Source organism: Sitophilus oryzae, unplaced genomic scaffold, assembly GCF_002938485.1.
Source record: "Sitophilus oryzae breed Bouriz unplaced genomic scaffold, Soryzae_2.0 scaffold_1576_pilon_pilon, whole genome shotgun sequence".
Taxonomy (NCBI): domain Eukaryota; kingdom Metazoa; phylum Arthropoda; class Insecta; order Coleoptera; family Curculionidae; genus Sitophilus; species Sitophilus oryzae.
The window spans coordinates 9,459,538-9,481,464 of NW_022146254.1; the positions used below are offsets into that span (position 1 = coordinate 9,459,538).

General features: G+C 32.8%; 1 protein-coding gene across 3 annotated transcripts; it reads left to right on the forward strand.

Moving 5' to 3' along the window:
- Positions 1 to 28: 28 nt before the first annotated feature.
- Positions 29 to 21,178, forward strand: LOC115879154 (major facilitator superfamily domain-containing protein 8). 3 transcript variants are annotated; one of them, XM_030895832.1, is made up of 9 exons: positions 29 to 333; positions 6,147 to 6,364; positions 7,450 to 7,693; positions 15,102 to 15,302; positions 15,359 to 15,577; positions 18,082 to 18,272; positions 18,334 to 18,488; positions 19,007 to 19,241; positions 20,346 to 21,178. In XM_030895832.1, the coding sequence occupies exons 2-9, from the start codon at positions 6,167 to 6,169 to the stop codon at positions 20,616 to 20,618; spliced, it is 1,716 nt and encodes a 571-aa protein (XP_030751692.1). In that variant the 5' UTR covers positions 29 to 333; positions 6,147 to 6,166; the 3' UTR covers positions 20,619 to 21,178. The 3 variants fall into 3 exon arrangements, with proteins under 3 accessions (XP_030751692.1, XP_030751694.1, XP_030751693.1); XM_030895833.1 differs by lacking the exon at positions 29 to 333 and adding an exon at positions 5,819 to 6,088; XM_030895834.1 differs by lacking the exon at positions 6,147 to 6,364.
- The last annotated feature ends 749 nt before the right edge of the window (positions 21,179 to 21,927 follow it).

Genomic DNA, 21,927 nt, shown 5'->3' on the forward strand with positions numbered 1-21,927 from the left:
AGATTAGATATGCACTCTAGGCAACCAAATATACAACAGTTTACAGAAAGTCGCTCAAGGTTTCATATAATCGGTCATTGAATAGAAAGTGTCGGTTTGTTTGGTCCATCATATGTTTTGTGTCAATGGTATTTTGATTTGGGTTCTTTGTGAAGGAGATCGAGTTCCAGAGTACGTTTATCCGAACAGTTATTAAAAAAGATGTGCTTTTTGTCACAGGCAAAGTCTACCTTGAAGGCATTATTTGGAAAAAGTTAAATTAAACCGTACAGTGCAACAGTTAGGCAAGCATTATGTTAAAGTGTTATTTTAATTTAAGTTTATTTCGCAAGGGTAAGAGAACTAGTTATAATTATTTGAAATTTAAAACAATTCTAAGTGGAACGCGCCCGTCTATTTTTGAATCGTTTTATTGGCAAACGATTTCGCAAAATTTGCGTCTCGCTTTTTTTTATTGTTAAAAAAATTAACGCAGAATAGATTTGCATGTATTTTTAGACAAACATTTTATTTTATTTGGATTGTATATACAGGGTGGTCCGAAATGTATTCGGGAAACATATTCTGCCGATAAAAATAAGTAAAATAGTTCGTATAAATTTTTGTTCTATAATGCTTAGTTTTGGGGATACAGGGTGTAAAAGTTTCATTTTTATTTCGCGTTTTTCCAAATAACTTCTGAAATAATGCAGATATTTGGATGAAAATTGATGTCTGGATGTTTTTTGACATGAGAAATTTGATTTCGATGTCAATATGACTCCTACTTGTAGGGGGCACCACCTACATGTCTACTGAGTGAAAAAATACACATTTTACCACCGTTTTTTACCCACCAGAAATTACTTTGAAAAAATCCCAATAAAGATGAAACTTCTACACCCTGTATCTCCGAAACGCAGCATTTTTGGACATCAGTTTATATGAATTTTTTACTTATTTTTATCTATAGACTATACTGACGAAGTTTCCTGAATACAATGCGGACCACCCTGTATACAGGGTGTCCCAGGCTGAGCGTGCATTAGAAGGTTCTAGAGAACTACAAGATCAAGATCGGAGATTTTTCACACATCATTGTTTCACAATGAGATCTATCAATTAAGAATATTTTCAATATGGCGGCACTTCCGGAAATACCGGAAGTTGACAGCAACTTTCTTATTTTAAATGGGGACCCCCATTTTTTATTACATACTTAAATTCTCTGTAAAATTTTATGAATTTTGATATTACACACTCTATACCTAACATTAACCGTTTTTGCGAAAAAAAATATTTAAAATTTTTGGAAGAAAAAAACTGCCTGTCAAAAAAAAATTTGTATAGCCTAAACTTTGAATAAGAAGACTAAGGAAGGAGCATATCAAAAATCTTAGGTACACCGCGATGGGCCTCAAATATGGCCGACTTAAATTCCGGTTTATCAGTGTCGTTCTAATTTTATTTAAAAAATCTAAAACTATGATGTAGGGTAGACGTGGGGCAATAATTTGTTGTTTTATTTTACGTTGTGAATAAATGTTGGTAGTTATTAAAATTGTTATAAAAATATATAATTCTAATAAAAATAGATAAGTTATAATAAGTATTTATTAACACAAACATCCGATACGCTACTGAAGCAGGTAAGTCAAATTGACGTATCTAAATTCTTTGACATCTAATCTTTGACAAGTAATAAATAAAAGCTAAAATGCAAGAAAAATATATGATTTAGTTAATTTAAGTGAATTTCATAAATGATCGGTTTACTACACGTATGTATATTATATAGTCACTTACTAGCGAAAAGTTGTTCCATTATTTAACTCAATTTTTGCCGATATCTACCGCACGCTACACAACCAACTATTTTAAAGTCTTTTTCGATAAATCGCGATAGTGTCACTGTTAATTTAAGTTCTGCCACAATTTCCATCTAGATTTACTACCTTTATACAACTATCAGTAGTAGAATAAATAATAAATAACATAAAATAAGCTCCGTAAAGACTGACAAATCCACAAAATTTCAAATCAAATTCAAATGTGTCAAATGAATCGTCAAACAGAACTGTCAAGATCCCCACCCTAGAGAGCTTTTATGGTGGCTTTTCCGCCCACCATGCATGAATACATGGATAGCATTATGCTCCTTCCTTAGTCTTCTTATTCAAAGAGCCTAAACGACAAATTTAGTGGTTACCACGGTTATTGTGACATAAAGAGAATTCATGTGGCTATCTATTTCAAAAATTAAATTGTTTGAATGTTATACAATATTGATCGTAGCTTTAATGAAATTGAGAGATTAAAAAATAATCACATAAGTTATTTTTTTCAAATGGAAACCCACTTTTTTTATTTCACCAGTAAAAAGGTGTTTTAATTCGTTACTTTTTTATTATACATGATCCTATACCTAAAATAAATCGTTTTTATGTTATTTAAGATTAAGTTGCAAAAACCTGTTTGTTTCTTGATTTTATCTAGCTTCCTTTGACATTAAGTGTCAAACCATCAATAAAAAAACAAAAAAATATACGCTTTAAAACTAAATCTTAAATAATAACTTAAAAACGATTTAATTTAGGTGTAGGAATATGTATTTTACTGTAAATGGTCCGAAATGCGGTAAAACCTAGGATTTACCAAAAGCAAGTGGTAGTAAAAACTAGTGATGTTGGTAGCGAATATTTCCATTCGAATTTTGCAGGAAATTTCAGAAATTTCCGAAATATTCGGTCCCAAGATCGCGAATATTCGCAAAAATCCGAATTTTGCAAGAAATTTCTTTTCAAAATTCAAGACATTGACCAAAAATTTAACGAAAGTGTATCAAGTATGCCCATTCTTAAATCAGAAGAAAAAGAATGCTTCTCCGCCTTACAAAATAGAAAACGTATGGCTCTTAAACCAATGCATTTTGCCGCGAATTTCTTGAACCCCTCTGTTTCCTGGGAGAGCACCTTAAGGAAGAACACATAGCCGCTATGGAATTTATCATACATACATACATACATACAGCCGTTACTCGCGGACGAGTATTCGACACACATAAAGAAGATGGTCACGCAAGACGTTTTCTTTCATGAGCTTTTCTGTGACTGAAAAGCCCGATACGTGATGTTATCTGCCTACCGCACTCCGGACATTCAAAAATCTCATTGCTTTGTTGCCTCTCTACTTTTTGGTTGTCTAAATTTGACGTTTAGGCTATACAGTTTTTTTTGACAGGCAGTTTTTTTCCTCCAAAAATTTTAAATATTTTTTTTCTCTAAAACGTTTAATGCTAGGCTTTGAATAAGAAGACTAAGGAAGGAGCATAATGCTATCCATGTATTCATGCATGGTGGGCGGAAAAGCCACCATAAAAGCTCTCTAGGGTGGGGATCCTTGACAGTTCTGTTTGACGATTCATTTGACACATTTGAATTTGATTTGAAATTTTGTGGATTTGTCAGTCTTTACGGAGCTTATTTTATGTTATTTATTATTTATTCAACTACTGATAGTTGTATAAAGGTAGTAAATCTAGATGGAAATTGTGGCAGAACTTAAATTAACAGTGACACTATCGCGATTTATCGAAAAAGACTCTAAAATAGTTGGTTGTGTAGCGTGCGGTAGATCTCGGCAAAAATTGAGTGAAATAATGGAACAACTTTTCGCTAGTAAGTGACTATATAATATACATACGTGTAGTAAACCGATCATTTATGAAATTCACTTAAATTAACTAAATTATATATTTTTCTTGCATTTTAGCTTTTATTTATTACTTGTCAAAGATTAGATGTCAAAGAATTTAGATACGTTAACTTGACTTACCTGCTTCAGTAGCGTATCGGATGTTTGTGTTAATAAATACTTATTATAACTTATCTATTTTTATTAGAATTATATATTTTTATAACAATTTTAATAACTACCAACATTTATAAGGTCGATTTATAAACTCTACAGTTGGCTTTGGATTTGGCGTTGGCGTTGGAGTTGCCGTCGACCGTTCGTAGCGCCGCAAAATCGCATTTATAAACTCGACGGTTAACAGTTGGCTTTGGCCGTTTTGGGCAGATCTAACCTTACATTTTTGTTTACTTTTTACTTGAGAGTAGCAGAGTCTATAGTGCGTTTTTAGAGACGAAAGTGTTTAAAGTTTTGGTTTTTTGTTCGAGATTTTTAATTATGGATTTGGAAAGTAATGGTCTTGATGAAATTACCCTATTAGGGTTATTGAGAAAATTTGGAATTCCCATACTTCAAAACTAGATGTAAACAAAGCATCACGTGATCCCTCTTTACTATTCTATTGGCTGTAACGTCATTTGCTACGTGGTGCTACGGACGGCGAACCGCCGCGAACGGTAAAAAGTTAAGGTCGATTTATAAACTCTACAGTTGGCTTTGGATTTGGCGTTGGCGTTGGAGTTGCCGTCGACCGTTCGTAGCGCCGCAAAATCGCATTTATAAACTCGACGGTTAACAGTTGGCTTTGGCCGTTTTGGGCAGATCTAACCTTACATTTTTGTTTACTTTTTACTTGAGAGTAGCAGAGTCTATAGTGCGTTTTTAGAGACGAAAGTGTTTAAAGTTTTGGTTTTTTGTTCGAGATTTTTAATTATGGATTTGGAAAGTAATGGTCTTGATGAAATTACCCTATTAGGGTTATTGAGAAAATTTGGAATTCCCATACTTCAAAACTAGATGTAAACAAAGCATCACGTGATCCCTCTTTACTATTCTATTGGCTGTAACGTCATTTGCTACGTGGTGCTACGGACGGCGAACCGCCGCGAACGGTAAAAAGTTAAGGTCGATTTATAAACTCTACAGTTGGCTTTGGATTTGGCGTTGGCGTTGGAGTTGCCGTCGACCGTTCGTAGCGCCGCAAAATCGCATTTATAAACTCGACGGTTAACAGTTGGCTTTGGCCGTTTTGGGCAGATCTAACCTTACATTTTTGTTTACTTTTTACTTGAGAGTAGCAGAGTCTATAGTGCGTTTTTAGAGACGAAAGTGTTTAAAGTTTTGGTTTTTGTTCGAGATTTTAATTATGGATTTGAAAGTAACGGTCTTGATGAAATTACCCTATTAGGGTTATTGGGAAAATTTGGAATTCCCATACTTCAAAACTAGATGTAAACAAAGCATCACGTGATCCCTCTTTACTATTCTATTGGCTGTAACGTCATTTGCTACGTGGTGCTACGGACGGCGAACCGCCGCGAACGGTAAAAAGTTAAACATAATTCAAGTCCGACGGCAACCGGGCGCCAAAGCCAACGCCAACCGTGTTTATAAATGCTCTTATGGTAATATACAGTTTTAAGAATTGGGCGGCGGCGCCAACGCCAAAGCCAAATCCAACTGTGAGTTTATAAATCCTACTTTATTCACAACGTAAAATAAAACAACAAATTATTGAGTCTACCCCACGTCTACCCTACATCATAGTTTTACATTTTTAAATAAAATTAGAACGACACTGATAAACCGGAATTTAAGTCGGCCATATTTGAGGCCCATCGCGGTGTACCTAAGATTTTTGATATGCTCCTTTCTTAGTCTTCTTATTCAAAGATGCTAGGTATAGAGTGTTTCATATAAAAATTCATAAAATTTTATAGAGAATTTAAATATATAATAAAAAATAGGGGTATCCATTTAAAATAAGAGAGTTACTGTCAACTTACGGTATTTCCGGAAGTGCCGCCATATTGAAAATATTTTTAATCGGCAGATCTCCTTGTTACACAATGATGTGCAAAAAATCTCCGAGCTAGATGTTGTAGTTCTCTAGAAACTTCTAACGCACGCTCAGCCTGGGACACCCTGTATACACGGTTTAGTATCATAATTAAATTAAGCCTTATCATAATAAATTACCCGCGCAGCCTACTTAATTGTCATTATTTTCTGTTTCACTGTTTAACTACACACTAACTATGTTATTGTCTTTTAATATTAGACCTAGTAATAGGAAACGACCTATGGACCATACAGAAAACTGTATAATTTCAACTTAAAACGATTTTAAAGTAAATTTGAACAAGTATTACAGTACAAACTCAGACATCGACGTTTTTCGTCGTCTCGTCCTGATGTAATCTTGAATAAACCGCGCTTTACGAGGGGAATTCAGAAAGTTTCGCGTGTTTTAGAGTGATTCTGAGCGCCCAGGATGAGTTGGATAGGAAAAATCAGGAAAATGTTCAAATCCGGTGCCAAAAATAGAACGGAAATATTCGACGACAGTTTAGAGACTTATCAGGAATACAAGGAACGATGGAGGTCAATTTATGTGATATATTTTACTATGTTTTTGATGTCTCTGGGGTTCAGTATTGTAATGACCGGTGTATGGCCTTACCTGGATAAGGTGCGTATTAAAAATATACATGGTGTCCCAGGCTAGATCGTTTTCTGTTTTTCGAAACATTTAACACCAAATATCTCTGAAACAAAAGGTGTGAATCTCAATAACGATACCGTTTTTGTATACAAAAAAGTATACATTCAGCGCTACAACATATTACGAAATAATCAAAATCGATTTCCCAAAATTTTTCGAAAACATTCCTCGGCACCCCCCTGTCGATTTTGTCAAAAACCGAAATCTCTCAGATCGCAACTAAAATATGCTCACAGATAGTTCATGTTTGATGAAAAACTGATGAATTGGCTGTGCAAAAAATCTCCGATCTAGATATTGTAGTTCTCTGATGCACGCTCAGCCTGGGACACCCTGTATACTCTCTGTTGCTTCGTCTACCTGAACATAGGAAATCCCATGTAAATTTTAAAAACTGAAATTTCAAAATCAAATAATTTTTTTGTAAAATAGAATGAAGAACTTTTTTATTTAAAACTTATGAAAGCAAATAATTGTTTTTCTTTAGTTAAATCTAAGATTAACTTTAATTTTTAATTTATATTGGTGCTGTGCGCTGCTGTTGATTATTGATTGTTGAGTTTTCCATTATTTTTATGTTTGTTGTATTTTCTCTTTTTTTCTGTTTTTTTTTGTAAAAATTGGCAAGTCCGTAAATAAACATTTATTTATTTATTTTATTTACTTATTTATGCGTGTCAAAAATAATTTAAAATTATGAATTATATAATTAAAGAAAGTTGTATTATGGAAGAAATAGTCTATACAGGCTCTAAAACGATTTATTTTCTGTACATTTTCCATATAGGAGTTATTGCCAGTCGCTTGGCAGTAAAATTATATTTTGGCAGTACATTTTTTACATTTACATTTTTTACCCAAGCGAGACATTTCATTTTAAAGAGTTCTTTAAAAAGTTTCAAATAAGTTTATATCTCTAAAACAAAATATGAAACTTTTACCATCATTTTTAAAATTTACATGGGTTTTCCTATGTTCAGGTCGGCGATGATATACAGTGGTAAACAAAACTTAGCGTAATTATCTGAATTCTCTGTGTGATATTTTTTTAGTTAGACCCATCTGCCGGTAAAGAGTTCATGGGTTTCATAGTAGCCGCAAATCCATTTGCACAAATGTTATTTTCGCCCTTGGTTGGATGGTGGACTAATAAATTGGGTTCTATCAGAGGACCTCTCATTGTTTCTTTGCTGTTATTTTCTTTTGCCAGCGCCGTGTATTCTTGCCTGGAGATATTCGACCACTATGTCAAACACTGGATGTTTTGGTGCCGATTTTTAGTAGGTGTAAGTTCTGGTAAGTCAAATAGATATTTTGTAAATATTTCGGTAAAATAAAAACACTAAATCACCACAATACACCAAAACACTTTTACTTTTACACTGGACGCGCGTTTCGCTAACCATGTTAGCATCATCAGCAGATGATTATAAACTAGCGAAACGCGCGTCCAGTGTAAAAGTAAAAGTGTTTTGGTGTATTGTGGTGATTTAGTGTTTTTATTTTGCTGTTTAACACCAAAGGTTCCAACCCTCAACTGTAATAAATATTTCGGTAATATTAATAGTGAACCCTGAAATCTGTACAGGGTGGGTCAAATTCGACGCTTTTAAATGGAAACACCCTTTTCTATAGCAGATAGACGAAAACTAATATCGGTGTCTGGAGCTCAATTTTTATCAAAAACATGATGGTAAAAACATCACATCAATATCTGTTACCGTTTCGGAGTTACGGGATGTTTTTAAAAAATGTGCATTTTTAACAAATCACTGTAACTTTTTTGCTATGGAAAATTTTGTATTTCTATGAAAACATTTCCAAAGCACCTTTTTACGTAGAATTTAATGGTTTAAGTATAATTTTTTTAAAATTAATAATTTAAGAATTATCAACAGAAAACTTGATTTTTTATATGGGACACCCTATATATTTTTAATTTATTGAAAAGAATTTAAAATTACCTTTCTAAAAATATAACACACTTGATATTTTGCTTGATTCCTCTTTGAGATATAGAGTATATAAAAATTCGCCCGCTTTAAATAAGTAGGCTTTGAAGGGCACCGGCTGTAATGCAAAAAAATTCTAGCTGTGAGCATCAATTAAAACGAAAATAATATTATTTGCTATGAGAGATGCAGAATTTTATAACAATTTAAAATATATTTAACCAACATCACGCATTTAAATTATATCTAATAACAATAAAAATAAATAGCAAACCAAAACATGAGATTTTGCTACAGGTGTTCGACATATCAACCGTCTTATGTTATGGACAGACGGGGCAGTTTTTGAACATTTCTCGCAGAATTCATTAACTCAGTGGGGGTGAAAGATACTCTCTCATAACTGCTAAGTATTTCTAATTCTTGTCTAGATTATACGGAAGAATCGTCTTCTTCTTACGACGCCGTCTCCTTTCGAAGGTTGGCGATCCAAATAGCTAACGTCATTCTAGATACAGCCATACGAAATATGTCGATTGATGAGCAACCAAACCATCTACGAATGTCCTTTAGCCAGGAATTCTGGCGTCTGCCGATAGATCTTTTGCCCTGGACTTTGCTTTCAATTATTAATCTGAGAAGTTCATACTTTTTACCCCTCATTATGTGGCCTATGTAGCGTGTTTTTCTTTCTTTGATGGTAAGCATGAGTTCTTTCTGTTTTCTCATTCGATTAAGAACCTCCACATTTGAAACTCTTTGGACCCATGATATTCTTAATATACGGCGGTAAATATACATTTCGAAGGCATCTAGTTTTTTTTCTAACGATATGTCAAGAGTCCAACTCTCACACCCGTACAGGAGAACTGAAAAAATGTAGCATCTGACCATGCGTACCCGTAGCTCCAAACTCAAATCTGACCTTGTGAAAAATTGTCTCATATTTATAAATGTTTTTCTAGCCTGTTCTATGCGGCTTCTAATTTCTTTCTTCGGGTCGCATTGATCATTTACAATACACCCCAAATACTTGTATGAAGACACTTGCTCTACTGGGTCACCGTTGATATCCAGGTGAATCTGCACAGGTGTTTTGGTGAATGCAAGAACCTTCGTTTTTGTGGTATTTATGAGGAGACCGCAGTTTTCACTATGCCGAACTAATTCATTCATTAGCCTCTGCAAATCTTGTTCATTCTCGGCCAGCACAACTGTATCGTCGGCATACCTGATATTATTGATCACTTTCCCGTTAATCTTAATTCCACATTCGATTCCTTCTAGAGCTTCTTTGAAGATAGCCTCTGAATATATATTAAATAAGAGCGGTGACAGCACACAGCCCTGTCTTACACCTCGTTTAATCGTGATTTCTTCTGACGATGTTCCTTCAATTTTAACCACTGCGTTTTGCTGCCAGTAGAGATTTGTAATCAATCGAATTTCTTCTCTATCTATTCCGGTTGTTTTGAGGACTTCTATAAGTTTTTGATGGTTAACGCAGTCAAAGGATTTTCTATAATCTATAAAACAAGCGATTACATTGACATTCATGTCTCTGCAACGGAAGAACAAAGAACCTTTATTCTTCCGCAAATATATCCATAGGATTAGATCCATGGGCACTAAGTCAGGCGGCCTCGAAGGCCAATGGCTGGGATTTTGGTTAGCTATTCAATTATTCTTGAAATTGGCTGGAAAAATTTGCTGATAACTTCAGCATTCAGAGGCGGTGCGTCGTCTTGCTGGAAAAATATTTTTTTTGGAGTTCCATTAAGGGCATATCATCAATAAGGGGTCCAAACCCTACTAGTTAAAAGTGGTGAACTTTTAAAAATTCCGTATTTCGAAGAGGATTATAACAAAATATCAAGTGTGCTATATTTTTGGAAAGGTAATTTTAAATTCTTTTCAGTTAATTAAAAATATAGAGGGTGTCCCAAATAAAAAATCAATTTCTCTATTGATAACTCTTAAAGTATTAGTTTTAAAAAAATTATACTTAAACTATTAAATTCTACGTAAAAAAGTGCTTTGGAAATGTTTTCATAGAAATACAAAATTTTCCATAGCAAAAAAGTTACAGCGATTTGTTAAAAATGCACATTTTTGAAAAACACCCCGTAACTCCGAAACGGTAACAGATATTGATGTGCGGTTTTCACCATCATGTTTTTGATGAAAATTGAGCTCCAGACACCGATATTGGTTTTCGTCTATCTCCTATAGAAAAGGGCGTTTCCATTTAAAAGCGTCGAATTTGACCCACCCTGTACATACATATAACACAGCCATTAATTGTACTACATGCTTAAAAAATACACTAAATTACTTAAAATTTATTTAAATACTTATCACATTTTTTTTTAAATAATCGTATTTTGATATTTTTGTTTACATTTTTCTATATTATGTATATTTATTTTATTAGCTGACCATACCAACAGGTATGGTAGGCTATTAAGATCGACAAAAAAAAAGTTTTTTTTTAATTTCACTCAAAATGAGTTATTTGGGTCATAAATGACCTAAATACAAAATAGTTTCATGGTGTCTGTCTGTCTGTCTGACCGTCTGCCCGTCTGTAACACGATTACTCTAAAACCGCTAAACCTATTTTAACCAAATTTGGCACAAAAATACTGTGGCAGTAGAACTAGAATCTGGCCATTAGTTTTTGGTGGGGGTGGGGGTTGGTATGGGGATATGGGAGGGGGTTAAAAATTTTAAAAAATCGTAACTCCAAAATTACAGTAGCTAGCGAAACGCGGTTTTCAATTTAAGATTAGGAATAATATTTGCAACAAAATTTGTAATAACATCAAAATCAGTCAAAGTTGCAGTTTTTGAGATAAAAAAAATTGGAAAAATTCCTTTACTTTGAAACTAAAAGAACTGCCTACCAACTTTTTATTAACATCGTTATCTTTATGTATATTACAATTATTAAAATGTAATTCTGTCAAGGATATAGTTTTGTTAATTTTATTATTAAATTTTCAAAATTATTTCATTTTTAAATTAAATAACGCTTGGGTATTAGAACAACCTTTATTTTTTTCTTAGAAAGGGAATTAAATTATATTTCTATTCTAAATATAAAATAAGAACATAAACATTGTTTACATTTATGACATTCATGCATTTATTTATCTAGAATTCATTTTAAAACCACGATTAAATATTTTGTGATTCATTCTTGCATTAACTAATCTACAAAGATGTAGGACGTAGTTATATCTTCGATTTTATGGTTTAAACCCATAAAGAGGAATTTATTTAGAAAATATACCGGGCGATGCATTTCTTTATGTCAGGAATTTAACGTTTCATAGAAAAATATTTTGTTTTGTTTGTGTTTGAAACATGTCTCTTATGGCACGCTCACACGACTCGTCTATACTTGGCAAACATTTGTTACTGGTATACAGAGTCCGACAATAATGCGTGGGGGCATCTATACAAAATTTCTTAGTTATTTATTATAGGAGCCATGACGCACTATGGGCGGGCCCTATATGTCAATAAAAAATGTTTGCCAAGTACACGAGTCGTCGGAGTCCGCCTTTAAACAAAGTTTTTCTCTATTAAATTTTTTATAGTAATCGAAATAATATTATACAGGGTGCACAAAAAATACCTCGAAAATTATATTCAGAAGGCTGTAAGAAGTCGACTAGAATCTGTCCAACCAATCAGCGAAGATTTTGACAGATGACATCCAAAAAATGACAGTGAAAATACCATAGACTTAAAATAAAATATAGACTACACTATTTACATCTCAACGCGGACAAACAACCTTTTTTGTACACATGTTTACTTCTGGGTACAGTCGACCGAGCCTTCCTCATCCAGCCTATGTTGTCACGTCTTTAATATTATCAATATTTTTTTTCTTGTTATACACATATATTGAGATATTAATACTACAGTTTAAAAAGTAGGTTTTAATATTCCAGAGATGTATTAAATAGTCCTTATACTACTAAATTATAAGTCGGATACTGTTTAAAAAGGATAAGTTCTTTACAATATGACAACACCGATTAGAGGCGAGGGAGCCTATTCATTCATTTATTACCTTGTAGTACGTGTCGCACGTGTGCGGTAAAGCTTTGTTGCCGCTATCTCCCCGGCTGTATTAACGCATTTTCTTAGCTTGTAGTGCTTAAGTGTTTATTTTATTGACTTTTTCTGTTCAAGAACTATAAAATATGGTTCGCCAGTGCCAAATTTGCAAGAAATTTGACTTAAATAATCCATTTAAGTCTTGAAACGACTTTTGACCGGTAGGCAACTCTCAATTTACCCATTGGGAGTCAGTGGCGTTGTTGTAGAAAGGCGCTTATTTAGATAATATTTTAGTAAAATGTAAAATCTGAATTTTTTCTCTTACATTACATTATTTACTTACTTACATTGTAACAAAATCATAATTATAACCCTGTTAATAATTAATAATGTTTTTATTAAAAATATATTCCGGTTTATTCTAAAATTATCTTCAGAATCTAAAATAACATACAAGAATTTTAAAATGATATTACATTATGAAACAATATTTTTTAATATACCGGGTCGTCTCAAAAGTGGCTCACCCCTATAACTTTTTATTTTTCAGATAAAAAAAAAACAGATTTGTATGTTAGTAGGGATATGACATAAATTAGGATTTATTGGACGTATTCAATTGTTTTTGGTCTCTTCCTGTTTCACCGAAATGATTACATCTTTTGATTTTTAAAGGCACCCTCGGTATATTGCTACTTTATTCGATAAAAATGACACTCTGAATAGAATGACATATCATATGTCAACTTTTGACATTGTCGCTTAAAAACATATCCTATTTTAAATTTCAATCCAGGGTGCCATGGTGTTGTTAAAAACACTAAGTTTTAATCAAGGAGCCTTGGAAAAATAGTTTTGATCGTCTAATAGGTTTCGTGTCTTGTCTAGGCCGGTTAAAAGATGTACAAATCGTATTTTTATCATACATATGTCAATTTTTTCAAATGGAACAAGGGTGACTCATTAGCATATTTCGAAAAAAGCATTTTTTTATGAATATATTGATACCACACACTTGGTATTTCGAGTCAAATTGTCGTTATGAACCGCGTGTTACAATTACAATTAAACCATATGCGAAAATGTCAAAAGTTGACATATTATATGTCATTCTATTCAGAGTGTCATTTTCTATCGAATAAAGTAGAAATATACCGAGGGTGCCGTTTAAAAATTAAAAGTTATAGTCATTTCCGGTGAAACAGGAAGTGACCAAAAACAATTGAATGCGTCAATCAATCCTAATTTATGTCATATACTAACATGCTAAATCTTGTTTTTTTTATTTGAAAATATAAAAAAAATTATGGGGATGAGCCACTTTTGGGACGCACCCGGTATAATAAAGACAGTACCGAGTTAAATAAATGTAGTTTTCATTTTATCCACTTCCTATCATCTTCCTTGCTTTAATGGAACAGATTTATGTGTTCTCTAATTTACATTATACATAAAGACATCACTTAACCAGAGAAAAAATTACAACAATCATATTTTTTTTTTCTCTCCCTGTCGCCGATTCTATTATATCTGTGGAATAGATCCTGTTTTGATTAATATTAGGGGTTGTAAATGTTTGACTAAAATTAATAATTTATTATTAATTTCAAAAATTACGTAATTTCGATTATAAAATTTCTTCTATAACGTGTATTTTATTATTTTTATCCTTTTTGGACTCTAAGACGTTTTTCTAAACTTTTATTTAAAAACCTGTCCTAAATCTTAATAAAATATAAAAGTTTAAATACGATATATTTTTAATTTAATTATAGCTTCATTAAAATAAAAAATTACCCGGCTATGAGACGGAGAGTTCAGGTGTACTTGAGAAACCAAAGACAGTGTTGTGTTTCTCGGCAGAGTCGTCAGGGAACGACCGTTACGACAGAGACAACCTATTTATCGCTCGTGTCGCACTCGTTATAACCTAAAACAATAACACAACAATAACAAGATATTGTCTGACCGCATGTTCCAGCTATTTATGAATGAGATGCTCAGTCTATATTTTATTTTAAGTCTATGGAAAATACTATTTACCAATGAATTACTATGACAGACAACTGTCGCTGTTATGTATTATCTAGTGCGACAGATTTTATTTCAACTTTATATAAAGTTGTCTATATTTACTTTATTTAGTAGACTTTTGTAGTTTTTATATTAATTTTGATCGTATTATCAAAACATTGTATGATATCTTTTTTACATAGGGTGGTCCGAACTGTATTCCGGAAACTTTGGCAGCATATTCTACATATAAAAATAAGTAAAAAAGTTCGTATAAATGTATGTCCTAAAATGTATAGTTTCGGAAATACAGGGTGTAGACGTTTCATTTTTATTTCGCTTTTTTCCAAATAATTTTTGAAGTAACGTCAATATTTGGATGAAAATTGGTGTCTAGGAGTTTTTTGATATGAGAAATTTGATTTTGATGTCTATATGACTCCTATTTGTAGGGGTTACTTCAGATATTATTTGGAAAAAATCGAAATAAAATTGAAACTTCTACACCCTGTATCTCCCAAACTAAGCATTTTAGGACATACATTTATACGAACTTTTTTACTTATTTTTATCTGCAGAATATGCTGCCGAAGTTTCCGGAATACGGTTCCGACCATCCTGTATATTAAAATATGTCTACAGTAGATTTTTTCTTGATCTAGCTAACATAGCAGCATGCCGATCATACCTATCAGCCGCTACAAAACATTCAGAAAGAACCAAAGCTGTATCGATGATCTCCCTAGCTCAAGTACTAGGTTTTGTCGTTGGACCTGCAGTCCAATCAGCTGTAGTACCACTTGGAGATGAAGGAGTCTGGATTATTCCACAGAAACTTCGTTTAAACATGTATACAGCTACTGGTAACAACTTGTTCTTCAAGTACCTTTATTTTTTCTCAAAGTTAGTAATTTTTTAGGATGGATTAATGTATTATTGGCTGTTTTAAACATATATTTCTTCATGCCACACGTGTTCAAAGAGCACATGATCTCTATGAAAGAAGCCAAACAAAAACAGAATTTGGATGAAGATAAAAACAGCTGGAAAGGACCAAAACCTGACTATTTTGCTGCGTGGACTTTGATAGTAGCGTTCTTTGTCATGGTTTTCAATTTTATGTTGCTGGAGACGTTAGGTTTGTTACCAAAAGAGAAGTTGAAATAAACAAAGAATATTCTTTTAGTTTCAAATCCAGGAATTATGTAGTTCAGTCATTGGGGATCAAAAAAGGGGCCTGCTTGGAAAAAAGTCCGGAAGTTTTGAAACTTTGTAGGTTCATAGGTTTTGGGGTTCCTAACTAAAATCCATAAAATGCACATTTCCAGACTTGCCGCCCCAAAATCGGTATTTTGTAAATATCTCGAAAACTATGTGTTTTTCGCAAAAATTGGAAGAGAGCAAAATTAAAGAGAATAAAATTTCCTATAAAAAAGGTTTTATGAACATTTTCGCCAAGTCAACCGTTTAGGCACAAAATCCCTGGAAATTTTACAATTTTGCGTAAAATATATGATATATTATGTATAGTCGATTTTCCGAAATCATATGTCGATTAGTGTTCACTAAAACTAGTTTTAGTTTAATTTCTTCAATATTGTCAATATCTGAATATGTAATTTTATACTTATAGCAATGTTCAACCATCCTGTATATAATTTTTCATAAACAGCGTTTTTTGTTAGCAAATATTTTCACTAAAAATAAATTTTGCGATCATTATCTTATCAGTGAAAAGAATAAAATTCATAGTAGTTCTGTATATTATGGAGTTAAACGGTACGTACTTAATTGAAAGCCACTGTGGATATTGTTAAACAAGGTATGTACTTTAAATTTATTTCTAAACAAGTTCGTGATTGTTTATTTTTTATTTATTTTTTAAGATGATTCTTAAATGGGTATAAAAATTTTACGTTTTCAAACTTCAAAAAGGCATTTAAAAAAAACATATCAAAACATATCGTATTTATTGAATATTTTTGTTGTCATATTCATACACTTTTAATTTTGTATAGTTCACCTGCGTCTGCTTGCGACGAACTTTATTTTATAATACTTTTCAGATGGAGTAAAATTGATAAACAATGCCGATCTGGTTAATACTTGGCTTCATCATAAGGACAAGAACTCAAAATTATTTGTATTTCAAAAAATGTGTTCTTTATTAGATATTGATGAACCTTCCACATGTGAATGAGACACCACTTGTGCCTGAAAAAGCCCATGTTGGAGCAAAACGTCGCATAAAAAAGTTTCCATCTTTCAATTTATTATAAAACCTCATACCCAAGAAAAGAAAAAAATAATATATGGATATGGTCTATTAAAGAGGTAACTATTAACATCCGAACCCCTCATACCAACAAAAAGAACAGTAACAACGTGAAAAAGTAACATATTAGAAAATGGTGTACAGAAATATCTTATATGTGAGGATACTTCATCTACCTGTGATTTGGATACTATAAATTTGGAAGATTCTGTCAGCAGTGATTCTTCTGAATCAGAGTAGTTACTTTCTATGCATTTTGTTGTCCTAAAGTAAATTTATAGTATTTTAAGTTTTTTTTTAATTAAATATAACATTAATGTTTCTTTTTCATTAAAGAAAAACATTTTTATCTTATATTAGGCATATATTGTAGGAATCATGTTCTAATGTTATTTCAATTCTTTTTTATCACAGGGATTTATTTAATACTTACACCGTTTTCATACTATAAATTATTATTTCCTTAGATGGAATACAGCTCCAACATTTTTATTATTTATAAGATTCTTTTTCATAAACGTGGGACTAAGAACATCATCATTTAGTACAATGAGAGTACTTATTATTTGTGTCAAATAAACCTAGGTTGAATAAATTGCCTACAATAAAAGAGAAGTTTTGCATTTTTGTCCTCTAGAGCATATGTTCGAAGCACTGTGCGCCCGCGGCATCTTTGGAAATGTGCATTTTATGGATTTTAGTTAGGGACCCCAAAAAGAAGTTTCTGAGGGCTTATGATCAAGAAAAATCACAGATCTTCCTGGGTCTGAGTAAGAACAATCTTCGGATTGTCACGGGGTTTTTAACAGGACACTGTCTCCTCAATGAACACCTCAGTAGATTGAAACTAAGAAGAAACGGCTAATGCAGATTCTGTGGGGAGATGGTGAAACACCAGTACACCTCATCACTGAGTGCGCCGAGACGACAACCATTCGTGCCATGAATTTTGGTACGACTGATATTGGAGATGGAGAACTACCCTCTATAAAACCGTCCCAGATACTGGCTTTTGTCAAAGCCCTGGGACTGTATGATGAGTTATGATTCAAGAAAGGGGGACACAATGGATCTGTAAGGTTGAAGTGATTAACCCCCCTCCCACTCATTCTAAATTCTAAAAAAAAATTCTAGGGACCCCAAAACCTATAAACCTGCAAAGTTGCAAAACTTCCGGACTTTTTTCCAAGCAAAAATCACCAATGACTAAACTATTACTCGATAGAAATTATGAAGCTGTCTGCATATCGTCCTGTGTCGATAATGGCTGCATCATCAGCGTAACACACCATGCTAACTCTTTTGTTCGATATTCATTTTTATTATGATTTTATTATGATTTGTTGTTACAAAATTTTTTTTTACAGGTACTCCCTTAACAATGGACCAGTTAGGCTGGTCCAAGAAACAATCACTATGGTACATGGGCATGGTTATGTCCATTGGTGCTCTATGTTCCATCATAACCTTTGCTTCTGTTGCACCTTTGTCTAAAAGATTTTCAGAAGTAAAGCTAATGATTTGGATCGGATTTTTAACAGTCCTTGTATCAAATTTGGTTTGTTTTTATTTAAAACATTATTCTTTCTGTTAATTTGATGTAAAAATGATATTTTTAGGCTTGTATACCATACAGTGGTGATCCTCCTAAAAGATACGATGTAGATTTTAAGTTAAACTTGACGATTTTTTGTGATCAACACTTGAAGAATACTTCTCTGGACAAAGTTCTGGACCGTGAAGCCTTAAATCAAGTGTTGCGAGGGTATAACAGGTAAATTATTGTTTTATATAAACTTGTATAATATTGTTACGGATTCCGTGGGTCCACTAATTTAAACTCACGATAAAATATTTAACGGATTTATTTTTCTCTCACTCTGTACACACAATTTATACTAATTTAACACAATTTATGCAGCTACTGTTACTGTAACGGTACTGGCACCGTCGCCAATTAATTCAAAATTTAAAACGCGGTATTATCAAACTTCCAACTGGTCCAACTGCCAAGCGCGGGCCTTTCCCTGGCGAGTGTTTCTGGAACGTTCTAAAGAATTCTGTAATATTCTTTTACTTTCTGGCGAATTCGCCAGGTTCCTCAATGCACGTTGCGGTTACGTTTTGCAACCAGTAATACAGTTTAGCGCCACATACACCTTGACAGTATTATTTTGTTCTTTTTTTTGCTCCATAGTTTTGAGAATTTGAACACGCGGTATACTTAAAATTAACATTTAAGAAAATTGCTATTTTTAAAGAAAATTATGTAAAATTATATGAAATTTACAGGTCTTTGGAACTGAATTCTACAATCCCTACAAATGAGACTGCTATTCGCCAAATGACTCTGGACTGTGGAGAGGATCTTTTGGGATGTCCATCCACCCAAGAATGGTGCAGCTGGGTTCCAGCAATGACGTATTTCCAGTTCATCTTTGGTTATGTTCTCACAGTCCTAGGGTACCCTATTGGTGTCACCCTAATACAAACCTTATTTTCTAAGGTTTTGGGATCCAGACCACAGGTAAATCAGTTGGTTTTTGAAATGTTTAATACATTTAATTGTGTTACTGCTGAAAAAACACGATGGAAGTGTATTTGGCGTGGCCACCGTGTAGTCCAGTTTTAAATACCTTTTACCGCTTATGGAATGTTGGTTAGACATGTTCGACGTGGGATCAGATATAAAAATTTCTTTAAAAAAATTCATCATCTTTTTTCATCAAGTTTTTTTTAGGAATTTTTAGAAAATTTTACCATGCCAAAAGTTAAGATGTTTAGAACATACATTCATCAAAATAAAACACTAAATCACCACAATACACCAAAACACTTTTACTTTTACACTGGACGCGCGTTTCGCTAACCATGTTAGCATCATCAGCAGATGATTAGAACTAAAATACAATCTACAATTGGAGCGTTTATCGCTCAGTGGGCACCGAGTGGGCGTGGCAAGATCTAGCCAGCCAAGTCCGAGCCCACCGAGCGTAACAGTTAGATTTCCGCTACAAGAGTAGTAGGAACAAAGAACTTGAAGGAATTGGACCGTTGTCTCTGTTCATACTATCTTTACATTTATTAATTCTGATGCTTTCATATGCATCTAATTACCTGTAATATGAGACTTGTTATTAATTTCAAATTATTAAGATCTATACAATGTTCTTTATCAACAATATGTTCGGCAACGCAAGATTTATCCGGTCTACCATATCTTATCTGAGCTAAATGTTCTTCAAATCTAGTTAATATTGATCTTCTAGTTTGCTCAACATATTTCTGATTACAATCTTTACAAGAAATTTCATAAATACCCGACCTTTCCAGTGGAGGTGTTTTATCCTTTGGATTACCTAATAATTGTTGTAATTTATTATTAGCACTATACACAAGTTTATAATTGACATTCTTAAAAATTCCTTTTAGACCACGGGATAACTGTCTATCAAACGGTATTGAAAAATATTTTGACGTATCTTTCTCCACTTGAAAAGTCGAATTTTCAGAAATCATTAACCTATACCTACGTTTTCTAAGTAACCCTCAACTGTAATGGTACATTCATATCAAATATTTTTCTTAGATGTCATTAGTGAACCACCCTGTATATTTATATTTACTTTAGGGTGTGTGGATGGGACTGCTGGTGGGTTCTGGATGCTTTTCCAGAGTCATGGGTCCAGTTTTCGTCACATACATCTACGAGGAATTCGGAACATTGTGGACTTTCAGTCTTTCATCGTCAATGATGGCTGTTATGCTCGTGTGGTTGTTGAATTTTAGAAAAAGACTTGAACCACGCCAATTAGGCAAAGAGGAGGAACAAGGTAAAGAATTGAAGGTTTTAGTGAAAAATGAACCAGAAATAAATGAACCGCTCGAAAAAAATAATAGTTGATAATTTTGGTGTTTTTTATCAACCTAAAGTGTTTATTTTAATTAATAAATACAAGTTACGGTCTTAGAATCTATATTTTTTCTGTATATATTTTTTATACATGGTTTTTTTTACAAATTCTACTTATAATTATAGAGGTACCGTGTGATCTAATAAAAAAGGACGTCGTAGAAGATGTTTAAATCATATTTTATTCTTAAGAACTTCAGTAATTACTTATTTTTTAGCCTATTGTAACTTTGTTTTCTACTAGGTCACACTGTATTTTTCTGTACTTAAATTGGGTGATAACATTAGTTGTATCTATAGATCGAATAAAATAAATGTACCTGCATAAAGAAAAATAACCAATACAATTCAAACTGAACAATATAAATAATAATAATAACAAACCTTGTGATATTACTAATATACTATTATATACATATTTTTATAATTTTTTCTTCTGATTTGAATAGATATTGTACAGAAATTATTTTTATATGTGTATCGACTCCTGTATCTATCTGTTTTTTTATTTGTCTATGTATATGTCATAAAATAAAATATATTTTGAAATATTATGCTGTTTTTTTTATTTATTCAAAGACTAAAGAAGGAATATTTTTTTCTTAGAAATTTGGTGGGTACATACAATCTTTCATCATGCTGAATATTTTTAACTGAACACACCACAGATTTGGAGGGAACTGTATAGCATGTATACAGAGTTGCTGTTAAAAATATTCAGCATGTTGAAAGATCGCAGATTTCATCTCCGTTGAAATATCGAAACTGCCACTACACGTTGAGGTTCGGATTGAATCGAATGACTGTACAGGGTGTCCCACTAAGAATATAGCTCTCGGCTGTATCTCGGAAAGTATTAACCGTAGAGCCTACGAAAAAAAAATTCTTAACTAAATAGGCTATGAGTAATTGCTGAAAATTATTTTCAAGTTTGTAGAACGGCCGCTAGAGAGCGTAACTATTATGGAAAATAAGAAAATGGCATTTTTACAAAATTTTGCCTAGATAAGAGGTACTATAAATAATAGCTTCATAATCTTCAGTAAATTTCGGATTTTTTTTGTTAGAACCATTTTTCCCTATCTGCTAAAATAAAGTGGTGGGGGAAGGTTAGATTTGTTTTTATTTAAATATTAATAACTCCGGACTGGATGATCAGAATTCAACAAACGAGGGCTCGTTTAAAAGAGCGTTCTTTACTCTATACTATAGTGTAAAAATAATAATAATAAGCTTTTGAACGTAGACGATAGGGGGCGCTGTCTTACAATTTAAAAAAACATTGCGCGTTTTTTCAAAA

Excerpts from the sequence above, each read along its gene's own strand:
- LOC115879154 (XM_030895832.1), top strand. The coding sequence starts at position 6,167 with ATGAGTTGGATAGGAAAAATCAGGAAAATGTTCAAATCCGGTGCCAAA. Across the intron at positions 7,694-15,101 it reads TTTAGTAGGTGTAAGTTCTG|CTAACATAGCAGCATGCCGA; the intron begins GTAAGTCAAATA and ends TTCTTGATCTAG. Across the intron at positions 15,578-18,081 it reads TATGTTGCTGGAGACGTTAG|GTACTCCCTTAACAATGGAC; the intron begins GTTTGTTACCAA and ends TTTTTTTTACAG.